This window comes from Oncorhynchus mykiss, chromosome 25 (genome assembly GCF_013265735.2).
Source record: "Oncorhynchus mykiss isolate Arlee chromosome 25, USDA_OmykA_1.1, whole genome shotgun sequence".
In the NCBI taxonomy this organism is placed as follows: domain Eukaryota; kingdom Metazoa; phylum Chordata; class Actinopteri; order Salmoniformes; family Salmonidae; genus Oncorhynchus; species Oncorhynchus mykiss.
This window is the reverse complement of record NC_048589.1, coordinates 10,671,522-10,690,854: the sequence shown is the minus strand read 5'-3', so window position 1 is coordinate 10,690,854 and position 19,333 is coordinate 10,671,522. Positions and strand designations below refer to the sequence as shown.

General features: G+C 41.5%; 1 protein-coding gene across 2 annotated transcripts in view; it reads right to left on the bottom strand.

The window, feature by feature from the left end:
* The window catches only part of LOC110505328 (kinesin-like protein KIF13B), an 88,484-nt gene extending 74,225 nt beyond the window's left edge, over positions 1-14,259 (bottom strand). For both annotated transcript variants that reach the window (XM_021584502.2, XM_021584503.2), the window contains exons 1-3: positions 14,039-14,259; positions 13,162-13,510; positions 6,843-6,936 (exon numbers count right to left, since the gene is read on the bottom strand). In XM_021584502.2, coding sequence (XP_021440177.2) covers positions 6,843-6,936; positions 13,162-13,231 — 164 coding nt within the window. In that variant the 5' untranslated portion in view covers positions 13,232-13,510; positions 14,039-14,259. The remainder of the gene's footprint in view (positions 1-6,842; positions 6,937-13,161; positions 13,511-14,038) is intronic.
* Between the last annotated feature and the right edge of the window lie 5,074 nt (positions 14,260-19,333).

The window sequence follows — 19,333 nt, the reverse complement described above, 5'->3', positions numbered from 1 at the left end:
GTTGTCAGACAAAAGATGTTATAACAAGATATAGTTCACTCGACTGACTTATGGTGCTTTCAAGACAACTGTGAACTCTGTGAACAACTGAAAAATACTAGGTCAAATCATGACGTCAGTGATCTTCAGGTTGGAAAGTCGGCGCTCTAGAAAGAGGTTTGAGTTCACGAGTTGGAATTCCAAGTTGGATGACTGTTCAAAATGACTTTTCCCAGTCGGAGCTCGTTTTTTCCCCCCCGAGTTCCCAGTTGTCTTGAACAAACTAAAGTCAGAGATATCCCAGTTCCCAGTATTTTTTGCCAGCTCAGAGCCCCCTTTCCAGGGGATAGATTTTTATTTAGCGTATAAACTTCTGTTTGCACCCCACATTTATTGATAAATCCCCCATCATAGTAATATTTCATATCCCCCCACGATACCTTCCCCCATTTCTACCCCCCATGGACTTGAAAACCTCCCACAAATGAAATTAACCCCTCCACAAACGGTTCCATCCATGTCTAGCTTTCGCGCTAAGGTTAGGTTAGGCAGTAGGCTTGTATTTGGTGTGATGATCTGTAAGGTGTTAACATTTTATTTGCTTTGTGATTGGTCAAAAACAGTAAATTACTTGTCAAGTCTTGTTCCTCCTGTTCTTGTATATACTAACAAGTACGTTGAAGATTTGAAATATGCTGAAAAGTGGCTAAGTTCATATTGGCGCAGCCATGTTTGTCTTTGATTATTTGCATCTTATAGTGAATGGCATTCTGGGATTAGGAAGTTTTTGCCAAGTCAAACAAACAAACAAATATGGCTGCCATCATAAAGAATTTAGCTGCTGTTTGCTTAGCTGACACGCATCTCTTTTCTAAACAATATTACATTTAAGATGGCGCCGACAGAGAGGGCTGCCTCGCTTCTAGTTCTTAAGAAACTTTTCTTACATTGTTAGCCAAGAACAGTGTGTTATTAGATACAGCCGGGAAGAACTATTGGATATCAGAGCGGCGGTATAAGACTTTCCCGAAGCGCATCCTTTGTTCGCACCACCCAGGGCAATGGAACTGATTCCAGAGGCCAACCCAAAACAACACTGGCGGAAAAGAGGGAATCAGAGCGGTCTTCTAGTCCTAGGCGCGCACACCACCCACCGCTTCAGAGTATATTACTCGATAGTGTTCAGTCCCTGGATAACAAAGTTAACGAGATCAGGGCAAGGGTTTCTTTCCAGAGAGACATCAGGGATTGTAACATACTCTGTTTCATGGAAACATGTCTCTCTCGGAATATGCTGTCGGAGTCAGTCCAGCCATCTAGATTCTCAGTTCATCGCGCCGACAGGAATAAACATCTCTCCGGGAAGAAGGGCGAGGGTGTATGTTTCATAATTTACCACTCATTGTGTAATTGTGATAACATACAGGAACTCAAGTCTTTTTTTTTCACCCAACCTAGAATACCTCAAATCAAATGCCGACCGTATTTGCATTTGTGGGTTCGATTACAGGCTCAAAATAGCTAGAAACAAATAACTTTCTTCTGAAACTCATGTATATTCTTGTTCTGAGAAATTATGGCTATTCCATGCGAGAAATTGCCAAGAAACTGAAAATCTCATACAATGCTGTGTACTACTCCCTTCACAGAACAGCGCAAACTGTCTCTAACCAGCATAGAAAGAGTGGGAGGTTCTTTTGCCCATCTTAATCTTTTCATTTTATTGGCCAGTCTGAGACATGGCTTTTTCTTTGCAACCTTTCCTAGAAGGCCAGCATCCCGGAGTCGCCTCTTCACTGTTGACGTTGAGACTGTTGTTTTGCGGGTACTATTTAATGAAGCTGCCAGTTGAGGACTTGTGAAGCGTCTGTTTCTCAAACTAGACACTCTAATGGACTTGTCCTCTTGCTCAGTTGTGCACTGGGGCCTCCCACTCCTCTTTCTATTCTGGTTAGGGCCAATTTGCACTGTTCTGTGAAGGGAGTAGTACAAAGCGTTGTATGAGCTCTTCAGTTTCTTGGCAATTTCTCACATGGAATAGCCTTTATTTCTCAGAACAAGAATAGACTGACGAGTTTCAGAAGAAAGTGCTTTGTTTCTGGCCATTTTGAGCCTGTAATGGAACCCGCAAATGCTGATGCTCCAGATACTCAACTAGTCTAAAGGCCCGTTTTATTGCTTCTTTAAATCAGGACAACAGTTTTCAGCTGTGCTAACATAATGGCAAAAGGGTTTTCTAATGATAAATTAGCCTTTTAAAAATGATAAACTTGGATTAGCTAACAACATGCCATTGGAACACAGGTTGCTGATAATTAGATTAGATTAGTAGATATTCCATTAAAAAATAAATGTTTTTTAAATCAGCCTTTTCCAGCTACAATAGTCATGTAAAACATTAACAATGTCTACACTGTATTTCTGATTAATTTGATGTTATTTAAATGGACAAAAAAAGTGCATGCAGATGTATACATTTTTGCAGATTTGCTAAAAATAAAAACACAGAAATTGCATTCACATAAATACTCAGACCCTTTACTCAGTACTTTGTAGAAGCACCTCTGGCAGCGATTACAGCCTTGAGTATGACGCTACAAGCTTGGCACACCCTTATTTGGGGAGTTTCTCCCATTCCTCTCTGCAAATCCTCTCAAGTGCTGTCAGGTTGGATGGGGAGTGTCGCTGCGCAGGGTTCAAGTCTGGGGTCTGGCTGGGCCACTCAAGGACATTCAGAGACTTGTCCCGAAGCCACTCCTGCATTGTCTTGGCTGTGTGCTTAGGGTCATTGTCCTTCTGGAAGGTGAACCTTCGCTCCAGTCAGAGGTCCTGAGCGCTCTGGAGCAGGTCTTTACCAATGATCTCTCTGTACTTTGCTCCGTTCATCTTTCCCTGAATCCTGACTAGTCTCCCAGTCCCTGCCGCTGAAAAACATCCCCACAGCATGATGCTGCCACCACCACCATGCTTCACCGTAGGGATGGTGCCAGGTTTCCTCCAGACGTGACGCTTGGCATTCAGGCCAAAGAGTTGGTTTCATCAGACCAGAGAATCTTGTTTCTCAAGGTCTAAGAGTCATGTGCTTTTCACTGACGAATGGCTTCCTTCTTGGTGATTGGTGGAGTGCTGCAGAGATGGGAGAACCTTCCCAAAGGACAACCAAGCTCTGTCAGGTTATAGGGTATTGTGTTTAGATTGATGAGGAAAAAATTAATTAACACATTTTAGAATAAAGCTGTAATATTACAAGATGTGGAAAAAGGGGTCTGGGGGGGGGCTATTCAAAATGGTTATTACAGAGACCTCAGTCATTTGGCTGGCCAATTACAGTCATCCAAAATCCAATGACCGTCACAGCACTAGTGTGTGTGTGGCCAGTGTGCATGTATGGTGGTCTTCATCTATTGAAGGTTGTTGAAGGTAGTGCTAGATAGGCAGTCCTTGTACGGTCTGAGCGTGGCCAGTTTGTCTCAATGGAGGTGGAGCACAGTCAGTTCCAGCCAGGGACATTCAGGGAGTGTCAATGTACTGTAGGCCTATTGAACATTCATTAGACAGGCCCTATCTGACATTATCATTTTCCACTCATGAATCATGATACAGCAGATCAGCCAACACAGAAGGTCCAACATGCATCGACACGACAGAGGGCTATCCCTGATTCTAACTGTCGCTAGAGGAAAGAACACATAGGGAGAACAAACCAAAATCGGCCATTAAACTTTAACAAGACATGGGAGCAAAGACAAAACATTAGCAGTTCAACGTCCCACATATACACACACATTCGATAAAATCACACATTTTCAAGTTGCAATATGCAGAAATCGCTCCGACATTTCCTGGTTGCTAAAACTCAAAAAGTTTGCCTAATTTAAGTTTGACAAAACAAGCAATAGGGTAAATAATTATTGCACCATCTAAACCTCTGTCAAATGTATTTTCTGCTGTTTGAAGCTGTTGTACAAAATTGAAAGTAAAAGATGCAAAAACCAAACTTAAGAATGGGAAGCATAGAAACACCGCACATAGAATAGATCTACCGCTTCTTAGACTTCCTTTCAATTAGACTAACAGATCTGTAACTCACATTTCTGTGAATTTGGTCAAGACGCCCAAAAAGTTACATTTTATTTAACCAGGAAAAGCCCATTGAGAACCAGAGCCTCTATTTTAAGGGAGACCTGGCCAAGGCAGCAGAAACAATCAATACATTACAGAATTAAAAAATATACAATACAATTTAACACGATCCAGCATATTTTTTTTTTTTACATTTACACTCCTCTGTTACAGTCTCCAATCAACATTTTTAATTCATTCAGTGGCACTAACATATGTAGATAAAGCATGGGATGTAGACTATTCCATGCCTCTGGTGCACAAAATGAGAAAACAGTTTTGCCTAATACTATACATTGCACTCAGAAAGTATTCAGACCCCATGACTTTTTCCACATTTTCTTAAGTTACAGCCTTATTCTAAAATTGATTCAATAATCTACACAATTCCCCCATCATGACAAAGCAAACAGGTTAAGAAAAAAAGTATTCAGACCCCTTGCTGAGACTCTAAATTGAGCTCAGGTGCATCCTGTTTACATTGATCATCCTTTAGATGTTTCTACAACTTGCTTGGAGTCCAGCTATTGTAAATTCAATTGATTGGAAATTATTTGGAAAAGGCCTGTCTATATAAAAGGTCCAACAGCTGACAGTGCATGTCAGAGCAAAAACCAAGCCATGAGGTCGAAGGAATTGTCCTTAGAACTCCGAAACAGGATTGTGTCGAGGCACAGATCTGGGGAAGGTGAAATTGCAAACATTTCTAAACCTGCTTCTGCTTTGTCATTATGGGGTATTGTGTGTAGATTGATGAGGGGAAAAAACAATCCATTTTAAAATCAGGCTGTAACTTAACAAAATATGCAATAAGTCAAGGGGTCTGAATACACTGTAAATGTCCTGGGGACTTTAAGTAGCAATCACCTAGCAGACCGAATATGGTAACTGCTGATGGTGAAGGAGACTAGAATACAGATGTAGAGGGAGTTTACCCAAAATGACTTTGTAGATGAACACATACAAATGTAGTATTCTGCGCATATAAAGTGAGGTCCAAACCACCATTTGGTACAAGGTGCAATGGTGGGTGAGTGACTTGGCATTTGTAATCCAGCGCAAGCATGCATGATAAACAGAGTCCAGTCTCTGTAAGACAGAAGAGGCTGCTTCCATATACACAACAACTCACCATAATCAGCTTTAACAGAAAAACAATGACATTTGATGTTCTAAGTACACAACAATGCTTAAACCACATCAAGGGGCCACTTTTTGGGTCTGGGAAAAATATAAGTTTTCATTTTTGGGTGTAGATACGCTTTAATTTAAGTGGCACCAGCAACTTGTTTGGTTAGCAGCGTTTCTGTAGCACGCATATGATGGCAGAATTTGCTAAACAATTGCCACTGGATTGATGCAAATTATCAGAATAATATTCTGCCAGGTAGGCATAGGCTATTTTGTAGTTAACATTTAATTGAGAAGATTTTGGGGAACGCCTTTCCATCTCCCAGCAGACGGCTGTCGTTACCATCATTGCTAACGGTTACACAAAGTGGTAGACCAACGCTGGTAATTACCGTGCCTTTGCTTCAGAAAGTTGAAAGTTCAGAAAGGGAAATACAAATCAACGACACACTTTGTTCATGTCTTTCGATTATCTTGGGCAAAATAATATATTTAGTTGATTTCCTACTTAATTCAATACATTTTTGAATATTGTTGAATTCCGTTGGGCCGGCCGAGTGGCGCAGAGGCTCTGCAGTGCTAACTGTGCCACTAGAGATTCTGATTGGGGTTGTGTTTCGGAGGACGCACGGCTCTCGACCTTCACCTCTCCCAAGTCCGTACAGGAGTTGAGGCGATTGGACAATTGGAAACGACGAAATTAGGGAGAAAAGGGGGTAGGGGGAAAAATGTATTTAAAAAAAACAATTCTGTTGTCTGGATTCCGAGCCCCCCCCCCCCCCCCTCACCACCAAATATAAACTAGGTAAAACACTGGGCAGTCATGTGAACTCGTGCCATTGGAGGCATCTGGGGCCCTGGGAGTCTGTAGAGGCTCTATGGGAGTGAGCGAGGAGGGCCTCTACTCCATTCATCTCTTCATCCCAGCAGCAGGTCCCACAACACGAACCCAGCTCCACCATTAAAGTGTCTGCAGTGTGAGGGCAGCAGCCAGCTTCATCTTTCTCCTCCACGTTTAAAACCTGGTCCACCCACCAACGCTCACACCATTGTCATCCGAAGGAAAATAAAGGGAAATAAAGAAAAGAGGCAGAGAAAGAGAGAAATGATAGCGCTTCCCTTGTTTACCCCCATAAAAGTCAGCCGAGGATCTTTACTGCCGACAGATGCTAAAGCAAACATGTTTTTTCTCTTTCTTTTCTTTTTCCTCATTCCCTAGCTTCTGCAAATGTAATGGGGTTCCATGATCTCAAGGCGTTGACCCCGCCGTGACCTCCCCCTGCATTGTCGGGGCAACGGAAGGGTTGAGATAAAGAGAGGAAGTCAGCCGGAGGAGAGTTATGCTCCAACACACGGAAGGATGAGGAGAGGAGCAGCAGGCAGCCTGGGCCTGGCATACACACACAGACACACACTCTCTCCACACAAACAAACACAGACTGTTCAACCCCCCCCCCCCCCCCCCCCAATCATTGTTCACTCAGCAGGTGACAGACTGTCGACACGCAAACACAGTCATGCGACATTCTCCAAATCCCCTTACTGGACTCAAACTCTTTCAACAGCTGAAACGGATTCCCATGGGCACACACAGAAACACACACACCAACCTGGAGTCTCCCTTGCCCAGGTTTCCACCACCTGGGTGAAGGATGGTCTGGTTGCCTTCCATATCCACAATACATTTTGTGTTCAGGTCCTTTTCTGTGAGAGGGAGAGATGAAATAGAAAAGGTTCAGAACAACTTCCAGGTGCAGGGTGGGTACATAATCATGGGACTAGAAAGGAGAATATCTGTACACTGTTTAACCTGCACCAGGCCAAGACAGAGTTTAATGCAGCCACATTACATCAACATGGTCAACTTTGAAAGCATTTAAGTAGTGTGAAGACCGAGAGATGCACATTTGGGAATGTATAACATAGGGTTCTGCCAAGAAAAATAAGCTTTTGTTAAGTGATTGGTGGTTACTGGGTAGGCATCGGGCCAGGCTTGTTGCCTTTCATCTTGGAGGTGAGCTGTAACTCAATTGATAACTGTAGAACAAAGGGTCTAAAACTATTAGTCCTCCTCACACAAATGCCCTCATCACGTGACTTGGGACACTGATTCAATCACACTTTGACCCTGGCCCTCTGGTTCCAAACCATGACTTAACTTGGCCTCGGAGACAACAGCTATCACTCACACAACTCAGGTTTGGCCAATGCAAGAAAGAGAGAAATGGCCAAGCAAAGCTGGTCCAAATGGCTCAGTACTACTTATTAGATTGGACATACTGCTGACTATGGCAAAAAAACAAGGTTGTTCGATCAATTCTTGCAAGGGTCACACAAAGGCTACTAATGGATAATGTAGCAGGCCTATATTGCATTAAGTCACATATTGTGATTCACATTCACTGTAAACATGTCTGATGAATGACCATGTAAATGTTACTTTATCGAAACTAGAAAGTGAGAACTTATTTTTTCTCCATCATAGAAAACCCATTAAATATAATTTCTTGAATTCCAAAACTGCTCTGTGGGCACAATGGGTGTGCCATTATTTTTGGCTGCCCTGTTAGTTAGCACATTGTAGCTAGCGCAGCCCAGCACTGCCATATGGAAGCCTAATAATAGCAGCATTAATTATTGGGCTCTCCATCTGTACTGCTGGCCTAAATGTGGGCTCATCCCCTTTCCACACTGTCAGTTTGCTCATTTCAAAATTGTGCTAAGGAACAAAACACACTTCAACAGTATTATGATTTAGCCTAGATTTCCTCTGTACTTACTGTACTGTGTCTAGAAAATTATTCCTCACTGACTGCATTCTTATAGATGTTGTTATTATTATTAACCAAACAACCAGTTCATTATTTTCAAAACCCTGTGTTTGCTCTTGACCCTTGGGGTCCAATATTCACAATTCCTCACATTTTTAGCATCAACAGGAATACACACAAACAAAGAGGCCAGTTGACAAGACAAACTCACACAGACACCCAAACAAAACATTCACTACTTGGCTATGTAAACAACCACACACATTCAATTTCAACATGATCCATGGCCATGTCAATGCAAACTGCATAGAGGTTTTTTTTGCATAGGGGAGTTGCATGGAGAGGTAGCACTACCCTATGGAGGCTGGGGCACAGAGGGGGTGGGAGGGACCTTCGGGTGAGTGACTCCGGCTGGCTGCAACCCTTCTCCCTCAGAGGAAGCACGGGCTTCCTCCCTCTTCCCTTCCTCCCTCCATCCATCCTTCCCCCATCATGCACTGGTGACCAGTAACCACCGAAGCAAAGAGGTAAAGAATGTGTATACTTGTTGGGGTCAAATTGGGTTTAAGAGTCAGTGCTGGTACTGTGAAGGAATCCAAAGACATAGGCTTCAGTCAAATCACAAATAACAAGACATGATCTTGAGTGCCTTGCCAGTGTCACCGCCCCGTGTTTCCCTGAACCGAGTCACTGAGCGTCTTTATTGGGCACACTGTGTGTGTGTGTGGTTTGAGCGCCATTACACCGTTATCACTATCACTGGTATGGGTCAACCAGTTTGCCTGTTGTGTGTGTGTGAGTAAGCTCCAGCAGCCTCGCATACCAGTCTGGCAGTACAGATCAGTGTGTGGTCATACACCTGCTAATGTTCTGACCAGTTGACTATTCTGTGACATTCGGTAATAGCATTTGATCTGCTTTTTCTCAAAGGAAATGAACAGAGGAAAAAAGATATACATCTTATGTGAAATGCAACGGAGAAGTGACGGTAATATCCTAGTATTCTCTCGCCTTTCGTCAGATTCTTTCCAGTACCAGCTCATTTTCCATTGGCTAATTAGCTTTCTTCCGTGCGGTAAGTGAAACAGCACCGGGCTTAGTTGGTGGTACAATAGGCATGACATCAATGTGGAAATGGAAAGGCAGTGTATATGATGTGACTGGGTTGGAGCCGATGGGGTCGTTCTTCGAAGACCTGGCCTCCCACCAGTAACTCCTCTACGGCCATGAGAATATGGTCAGTTATGCAACGCTAGCAAATAGTCCTTTCAGACTGACTCCCTTCCTGCCTTTGTCCAGCACAGCCAGAACAGCTCAGAGTCTGACTAGTGCTGAGCGATTAACCAAAACATTGTTTTATATCCTAAAAAGAAAACTACATTGACGACGTAGGATGAATTACTTGAATTCCATGTCGTTTTTTTTGTGAATCCAATGTGCCGTTTCTCTAGAGGGAAATCAAATAATTCTTGAGAGGAATCAAGTCAAGAACTATGTGGGACGCTGGGCTGAAGGGAGTTTGTAGTTTTCATTAAACAAATATTGAACCTAGTTCAGTGCAGATATGTGGTAAATGACTACAATGACAATCCTTTGAGCCTGTTCTTTCCGGCTCGTATAGATGGATACACTTTTACAACTGCTACGTTAGACACACACAGACCGCATGAGAAAGGAATGTACACAACAACAAGAGTGAATGATTGAGACAGTTTGTGAAAGTATGCCTTATCTACTTTAAAGAACTTGTAAAATGATTGTCAGACAGCTCTGCAGCTCTAAAGGTTAGCCTAGCTAAATAGGATGACTGAAAACAGTACAGTATGGGGAGCACAACAACGTTATGGCTGTCTGGCTACTACTGCCTGAGCAGAGATGCGATGATGACTTTAAGGAATGAAAAATAATAAAGTAAGTAATATACACAACTGAAATATTTTCCTCATAGTAATTTTACATTTTTCTATTGACATCAATGGAATATTTTCAATGTTTTGGCAATTGAATGTTCACTACTTATTTCATAATATATTTAATGTTTTAAATGATCGATAACTATATAATTTAATACATATAATAAAAAAAAAATTTTTTAAATCTAACCAAAACAACCTTTAAAAAAAAAACACTAAATCGCTCGGGTTCTGATTTGTGGTTATTAACAATTGTATTACAGTGTATCTTCAAAAGAGAAAATTCAGTCTAGGGTCTGTTTTGGTGGGAATCCAATTAAATTTGCAGACAGTAGGCTACTAATCAAAATGGACAAGGATAGGTGTAGTGCAGGATATAACAGTGTCAAGTGGATACTGCCTGCCCTGGGCTTGTTTCATTGCATGATTGGAGGATACACGAGAAAGAGCGCTGGTAAAATTCTGTCTTGTGACCGATTTCTACGCTCTGTGAGAAGGAACACGTGACATGGCCCACTACATTGTAGCTAGACTCAGTATTTTCCACCTCGGTAGACTCTCGTACTTCCGGACATGTTCTCCCGTGGCTAAATTCGACTGGGGGCACACGGCTAAAATATCCTTTCTTCCCTCCAAGCGGGATTCATTGCCAGCATTATAATTGACCGAATCATTTGAGTGTGCGCAAAAATTCATTAAACGGGAGGCATGTCACTGCACTCATTACTGCGGCTTATGTTATGAAAGTGAGACTTCACTTGTTCAGGCCGATCACACCATTTAACGCTAAATCCATAACTTCTTGAATAGGCAGCTCGTTTGTGTATTATAGGTCAGGAATATTTTCAAATTCATGCTATCCCACCCAATAGTCTGGCCTGATCAAGCAAAATGCCAATGGATGTTGTTGGCTGTTGAAATCATCAAGCAAAAGTCATCTCTAGACATCTCTAATATACAGTATCAGTCAAAAGTATGGACACACCTACTCATTCAAGGGTTTTTCTTTATTTTTGCTATTTTCTACATTGTAGAATAATAGTGAAGACAAACTATGAATAACACATATGGAATCATGTAGTAACCAAAAAAAAGGTGTAAACAAATCTAACCATATTTTAGACTTGAGATTCTTCAAAGTAGCCACCCTTTGCCTTGACAGCTTTGCCCACTCTTGGCATTCTCTCAACCAGCTTCACCTGGAATGCTTTTCCTATAGTCTTGAAGCAGTTCCCACACATGCTGAGCACTTGTAGGCTGCTTCTCCTTCACTCTGCGATCCAACTCATCCCAAACCATCTCAAATGGATTGAGGTCAGGTGATTGTGGCCAGCTCATCTAATGCAGCACTCCATCACTCAGCCTAGAGGTGTGTTGGGTCATTGTCCTGTTGAAAAACTAATTATAGTCCCACTAAACCCAAACTAGATGGGATGGCGTATTGCTGCAAAATGCTGTGTTAGCAATGCTGGTTAAGGGTGCATTGAATTCTAAATAAATCACTGACAGTGTCAACAAATCACCCCCACACCTCCTCCATGCTTCACGGTGGGAACCACACATGCGGAGATCCGTTCACCTACTCTGCGTCTCACAAAGACACGGCGGTTGGAACCAAACATCTCAAATTTGGACTCATCGGACCAAAGGACAGATTTCCACCGGTCTAATGTTCATTGCTCGTGTTTCTTGGCCCAAGCAAGTCTTCTTATAGGTGTCTTTTAGTAGTGGTTTCTGTGCAGTAATTCAACCATGAAGGCCTGATTCACACATCCTCTGAACAGTTGATATTTAGATGCGTCTGTTACTTTGCTAGGTAAAGCCCCGCCTTATCTCAGCTCACTGGTCACCATAGCAGCACCCACCCATAGCACGCGCTCCAGCAGGTATATCTCACTGGTCACCCCCAAAGCCAATTCCTCCTTTGGCCGCCTTTCCTTTCAGTTCTCTGCTGCCAACGACTGGAACGAACTGCAAAAATCACTGAAGCTGGAGACTCATATCTCCCTCACTAGCTTTAAGCACCAGCTGTCAGAGTAGTTCACAGATCCCTGCACCTGTACATAGCCCACCTGTAAATAGCCATCCAACTACCTCATCCCCATACTACCTCATCCCCATACTGTATTTATTTATCTTGCTCCTTTGCACCCCAGGATCTCTACTTGCACATTCATCCTCTGCACATCTATCACTCCAGTGTATAATTGCTATATTGTAAATACTTCGCCACCATGGCCGATTTATTGCCTTACTTCCCTGATCTTACCTCATTTGCACACACTGTATATATACTTTTTCTACTGTATGTTTGTTTATTCCATGTGTAACTGTGTTGTTTTGTGTCAAACTGCTTTGCTTTATCTTGGCCAGGTCACAGTTGTAAATGAGAACTTGTTCTCAACTAGCCTACCTGGTTAAATAAAGGTGAAATAAAAATAAATGATCTCTGTGAAGCATTTATTTGGGTTACAATTTCTGAGGCTGGGAATTCTAATGAACTTATCCTCGGCAGCAGAGGTAACTCTGGGTTTTCCTTCCCTGTGGCGGTCCTCACGAGAGCCAGTTTCATCATAGCGCTTGATGGTTTTTGCGACTGCACTTGAAGAAACGTTCAAAGTTCTTGACATTTACCGTATTGACTGACCTTCATGTCTTAAAGTAATGATGGACTGTTGTTTCTGTTTGCTTATTTGAGCTGTTCATGCCATAATATGGCCTTGGTCTTTTACCAAATAGGGCTATCTTCTGTACACCAACCCTACCTTGTCACAACACAACAGATTGGCTCAAATGCATTAAGGAAAGAAAATGTTACTTTTAACAAGGCACACCTGTTAATTGAAAAGCATTCCAGGTAGCTGGTTGAGAGAATGCCAAGAGTGTGCAAAGCTGTCACCAAGGCAAAGGGTGGCTACTTTGAAGAATCTCAAATATAATATATATTTTTATTTGTTTTTAACCTTTTTTGGTTACTACATGATTCCATGTGATATTTCATAGCGCTGATGTCTACAATGTAGAAAATAGTTAAGAAATAAAAAACCCTGGGTACTGTATGTTCATGAAAACATAGATAATAATGCGTTTACTACAGATCCTGCCCCAGGGAGTGACCCATGGCAGGCAAGGGTCTGGGCTTTGATTCACTAAGAGGTTATCGATTAGACCCGTTTCACAGCAACTGAGCCGAGTGTCAAGCTTCGTGTCATCAATTTAGCGATAACCCAGCTAATGTTACTTACCTCTCCTGTTCATAGGACGAACACGGACTGCGACCTTCACGTTCGAGTCGTTCAGACTGGTGTCGCCCATTGTCAGACGGACAGACAGTGCGTCTGTCTCGGTGATAAATTAGAGGCGCTCTCCGGATGATAATAATGATGCCCAATGGACTCTTGTGGAAGAATCATCCAGAATCCTTGATATGTGCTGCTAGCTGCCTGGTCAGCCAGCTAGCTTTAAGTGTTCGTCCTAAAACATGGCATTTTCCATCATTGCACAATGTCTTGCTGGGAGGAAAATTCTCTCTCCTTCAACAAATCTTCAATAAACAGCTATCCTCCAGTTACTGTATGTCCCGAGGGATTTGAGCTGTAAAATACAATCCAGAAAATGCATCAATACATGCTGCAAAACAAGCAAGAAATGTTTAGCATCACACTGGACCCATTTGATTGTCTTCGCAAAACAAGACTAGAGAGGACAAACGTTAACTTAGTGTGCTAACATAACGGTTGTTTTTATGATGCAGACATGCATTTGGCATTCACTTATTATTAGCATTTAAGACTCAGCTCAACAATATCAATTAATAGTTCGTGAATTGGCAATGGAGTCAAATAAATGGAATAGTCGAAGCCACCTTGGAGTTGAGCTAACCTAGCTAAATATAATTAGCTAGCTAAGACTATTTTCTGTATTCAAACAAATGACAGCAAACATTGATTAAAGGGCACGCCCAACAAGCATACATCACATAATTTAAAGTGTAAACCAACCACGATAGTTTAAATAAGCAAATAACCTATTTGCTTTGCGACCAAACCCCTTGCCTTGCATTGGCTGACAAAATTAGCTAGCTAACGGGCTGAGTCTAGGGGACTCAACTTCGCGACTTACAAGAAAGTGCGGGGGCTCAATCTACCGGCTAACGACGCTGCTCCGTGTTTTAAAATCCAATCTTCGGAATGGTGCTGTGTGGTTTCAATTTCGTATATCTTGGCCAAATGTTCCACCTGTTCGGCGAGCAACTCCCCGTCAGCACAGTGTTCCGTTAATTCTGTTCTCGAGCTCTCAAACTGGGATAACCTCTTGCACGCCCTTTCCGGCAGGGAAGGTCGGGAGCGAATGATATTACGCTTGACCGAAGTTCCACTGCCATAACGTTGCAGAGAAATTTGTTTTTTTTTTGTGTTCGAAAACAGTCAAGTCATGATTTATCTATTATTTGAAACAATGTAACTGTTTATCTTACGTGAAATACATTATATTTCAAAGTGCAACGTTGGGAATCTAGCACATTGTAGAAAGTAAGGCAGAAATAGTCCTTCGCCATAATGGTAAGGTCAAACACATCAAAACGTTGTGTTTACAGTACAAGCGTCGCACAGGCACAATGGATTTGAAAAACATCACTGCTGTTCACACTCCGTAGTCTAAAAATTCTAGTGTGAGGAAGATTTAGCCTGGTCTCATAGGCTAGACGTAACATAGTAAACGTAAATCCGGGAAACTCAAATTAGTATGATTACAGTATGTTATGTTTGGTATGGTTACATCAGACAGAAGGTTACTAATAGTAAAGATTCACCTATTTTGAATGTTTTATTGTTTTATGCATCTCTGAGCGATGTTCTATCTATAGCCTGGGTCAATTCATGTTTTCATGTGTATCTGAGATATTGGCTTTCAGTATGATGTAGCACTGAGATAAAGCCGCTCTCACTACACTGGAAGTTAATAGGAATATTACTTTTATATCAAGAAAATGTCTATCATATATGTCAGATTATGACCTATGTCATAACGCGGTAAGTTGTCTTCTCTTCTGTCCAGGGTGCATTGCATGGTGTCGTTGCAAATGTCAGACTCCATTCTGAGGTCGAATCGATCTGCAGGTTGAACTTGTAGACCCCTAATTGATAGTGCAGTTTGTTTAGGTGATTTTACAATTAACTAGCTACTTCACATGCTGATACTTTTTTTTATTTTTTTTTTTTATTTCACCTTTATTTAACCAGGTAGGCTAGTTGAGAACAAGTTCTCATTTGCAACTGCGACCTGGCCAAGATAAGGCATAGCAGTGTGAACAGACAACACAGAGTTACACATGGAGTAAACAATTAACAAGTCAATAACACAGTAGAAAAAAGGGGAGTCTATATATACATTGTGTGCAAAAGGCATGAGAAGGTAGGCAAATAATTACAATTATGCAGATTAACACTGGAGTGATAAATGATCAGATGGTTATGTACAGGTAGAGATTGGTGTGCAAAAGAGCAGAAAAATAAAAATAAATAAATAAAAACAGTATGGGGATGAGGTAGGTGAAAATGGGTGGGCTATTTACCAATAGACTATGTACAGCTGCAGCGATCGGTTAGCTGCTCGGATAGCAGATGTTTGAAGTTGGTGAGGGAGATAAAAGTCTCCAACTTCAGCGATTTTTGCAATTCGTTCCAGTCACAGGCAGCAGAGAACTGGAACGAAAGGCGGCCAAATGAGGTGTTGGCTTTAGGGATGATCAGTGAGATACACCTGCTGGAGCGCGTGCTACGGATGGGTGTTGCCATCGTAACCAGTGAACTGAGATAAGGCGGAGCTTTACCTAGCATGGACTTGTAGATGACCTGGAGCCAGTGGGTCTGGCGACGAATATGTAGCGAGGGCCAGCCGACTAGAGCATACAAGTCGCAGTGGTGGGTGGTATAAGGTGCTTTGGTGACAAAACGGTGTTGGAAGCAATTTTGTAGATGACGTCGCCGAAGTCGAGGATCGGTAGGATAGTCAGTTTTACTAGGGTAAGTTTGGCGGCGTGAGTGAAGGAGGCTTTGTTGCGGAATAGAAAGCCGACTCTTGATTTGATTTTGGTATTATTGTGTGTAGCTACGTATGCTAGCTAGTTAGCTAACCTGCCAGCCCATAGAGAGAGCATTGCATTGTGGTCGACTTGAGCTGCAACAGATTTCCAAATCTTGCTACCAATCTTACTCTAACAACAAAATGTTAAATGTGTTCACAAAAAAATATTGTTCTCACATATCAGTGTCATCTAACACTGTAAATTATAGAAATTAGTGGTTTTGGGTGGATTTTTCCATTTAAGTTAAAAACGAAGGGAGTGTGGATGGGTAGCCATATAACGTGAATGTCTAGCAACCCAAAGGTTGCATGTTCGAATCTCATCATGGACAACTAATTAGCACCTGCATTATACTTTTTTAGCTACTTTCCAATTGCTTAGCATGTTAGTTAACTCTTACCCTCTCCCTAACCTTAACCCTTTTAGCTAACCCTTCCCCTAACCTTAACCCTTTAACCTAACTCCTAGCCTAGATAACATTAGCATTAGCCACCTAGCTAACATTAGTGCTAGCCAGCATACGTTTTTGCAAATTCGTAACATATCATATGAATTGTAATTCGTAACATATCATACAAAATGGATGATTGACATCCACAAACTAATGCATACCATGCTATACCAAACAACACATGGAGCACAATGGAGCAATGTGGATAATTGTCAAATTTGGAGTACAGTGGCATATCCCATCCCTGCATTGAGGTACATTTTCCGATCCATATCTTACGCTGTCTCCACAGTGTTTTAATGTAACCATGATTGCGTTCTGACCACAGTGCAGCTCAGTGTAAAGAAGCGTAACAGTAGAGTCGGTATCTTCTGGCAAAGGCCTACATGGTCCCCTGTATTGTTTGTACATAGAAATCGGAAGTCTACATGCACGTTAGCCAAATACATTTAAACTCAGTTTTTCACAATTCCTGAAATTGAATCCTAGTAAAAATTCCCTGTCTTAGGTCAAGTAGGATCACCACTTTATTTTAAGAATGTGAAATGTCAAAATAATAGTAGAGAGAATGATTTATTTCAGCTTTTATTTCTTTCATCACATTCCCGGTGGGTCAGAAGTTTACATACACTCAATTAGTATTTGGTAGCATTGCCTTTAAATTGTTTAACTTGGGTCAAACGTAGGCCTCCTTGCTCGCACATGCTTTTTCAGTTCTGCCCACAAAATTTCTATAGGATTGAGGTCAGGGCTTTGTGATGGCCACTCAAATACCTTGACTTTGTTGTCCTTAAGCCATTTTGCCAATAACTTTGGAAGTATGCTTGGGGTCATTCTCCATTTGGAAGACCCATTTGCGACCAAGCTTTAACTTTCTGACTGATGTCTTGAGACATTGCTTTAACATATCCACATAATTTTCCTGCCTCAAGATGCTGATCTATTTTGTGAAGTGCACCAGTTCCTCCTGCAGCAAAGCACCCCCACAACATGATGCTGCCACCCCGTGCTTCACGGTTGGGTTGGTGTTCTTCGGCTTTGCAAGCCTCCCCCTTTTTTAAACAAACATAACAATGGTCCTTATGGCCAAACAGTTCTATTTTTGTTTCATCAGACCAGAGGACATTTCTCCAAAAAGTATGATCTTTGTCCCCATGTGCAGTTGCAAACCGTAGGCAGTTTTTTTTATGACGGTTTTGGAGCAGTGGCTTCTTCCTTGCAGTGCGACATTCAGGTTATGTCGATATAGCACTTGTTTTACTGTGGATATAGATACTTTTGTGTCTATTTTCCCATTATGTCAAGCAAAGATGCACTGAGTTTGAAGGTAAGCCTTGAAATACATCCACAGGTACACCTCCAATTGATTGAAATTATGTCTATTAACCTATCAGAAGCTTCTAAAGCCATGACATAATTTTCTGAAATTTTCCAAGCTGTTTAAAGGCACAGTCAACTTGGTGTATGTAAACTTCTGACCCACTGAAATTGTGATACAGTGAATTATAAGTGAAATAATCTCTCTATAAACAATTGTTGGAAAAATTACTTGTGACATGCACAAAGTAGATGTCCTAATCGACTATCCAAAACTATAGTTTGTTAACAAGAAATTTGTGGAGTGGTTGAAAAACGAGTTTTAATGACTACAACCTAAGTGTATGTAAACTTCCGACTTCAACTGTAGGTCTAATGCAGTGTTGGTCGGTACCGTTTAAGATAAGGTAAGATAAGCATGTCCTTATTTCTATCACAGCATATTAGATGACTGTCATTCATAATCCTTTCACCCAGCTCAATGTAACATCGATAGGTTTAGACTACTACATGATACTAAAATTTTCCCTGTACCCATCATGAGGTTGCTACAACCTAGCCTATGAATGAAAGTTTACAATGTAGGTGCACAGGTTGTGAGAAATTTGAGTAATCAAAGTGACAGACATTGACACATTCAATACCGTCTTGCACACTCTTGCCTGCATCTAGCTGATCTAGAGTATAATCAATAGTCCAAAAATTAAAACGAGAGTTTCTATTTGACAAATGAAAGTATGTTTATTCATTCTGTTTGCTTCCGTTTAAGAAATGTTATTCAACAGAATCGGTGGAATGAATACACCCCTGATCGTTGTATAATTCCTTCTTGCATCTACGCGCTCTCCTCTTCTCCCTTTTTCCCTTCATTTGTGGACTTCAGTGCACAACACATAAGCTGTCTCTGATCAGTCAAAACAATATTTCCAAGCCAAACCTTCATATCATAACCACTAACTGCTACACACAGTTAACTGTTAACTTCATAGTCAACATAGCTACTAGAACTAACACGTTAGTAAATCTGCTACAATAATGCAGTACAGTGTACAGTACAGTACAGTGTCAGCAAGCAGTTTAGCAGTTACACCGGCGGGCCCGTGGCAATAAATTAATGAAACCAAAAGCTTACCTTGATTTGGAAGAGTTACAGTGTTGGATAGCCATAGCCAGCTAACTAGTATAGCATCCCTCTCTGTTTGAGCCTAGTGTTTGAGTCGGCTAAACTAGCTAGCTGCATTCGCTAGCTAAGAAAGTGAAAGTGAAAAAGGTACAACAAAATATAGCTCTCTCTCGCGCTCTCTCTTCTTCATTTTTAAAGAAATTAATTGTCTTTCTCTTTCTTTGAGTCAACTACTCACTATATTTTATGCACTGCAGTACTAGCTGACTATAGCTTATATTTTCAGTACTAGATTCCTTCTCTGATCCTTTGATTGGGTGGACAACTTTATTTCATGCTGCAAGAACTCTGATACGTTGGAGGGCGTCTTCTGGAAGGTATCATAATTAATGTGTAAGTCTATGGAAGGGGGTGAGAACCACAATGCTCCTGGGTTTT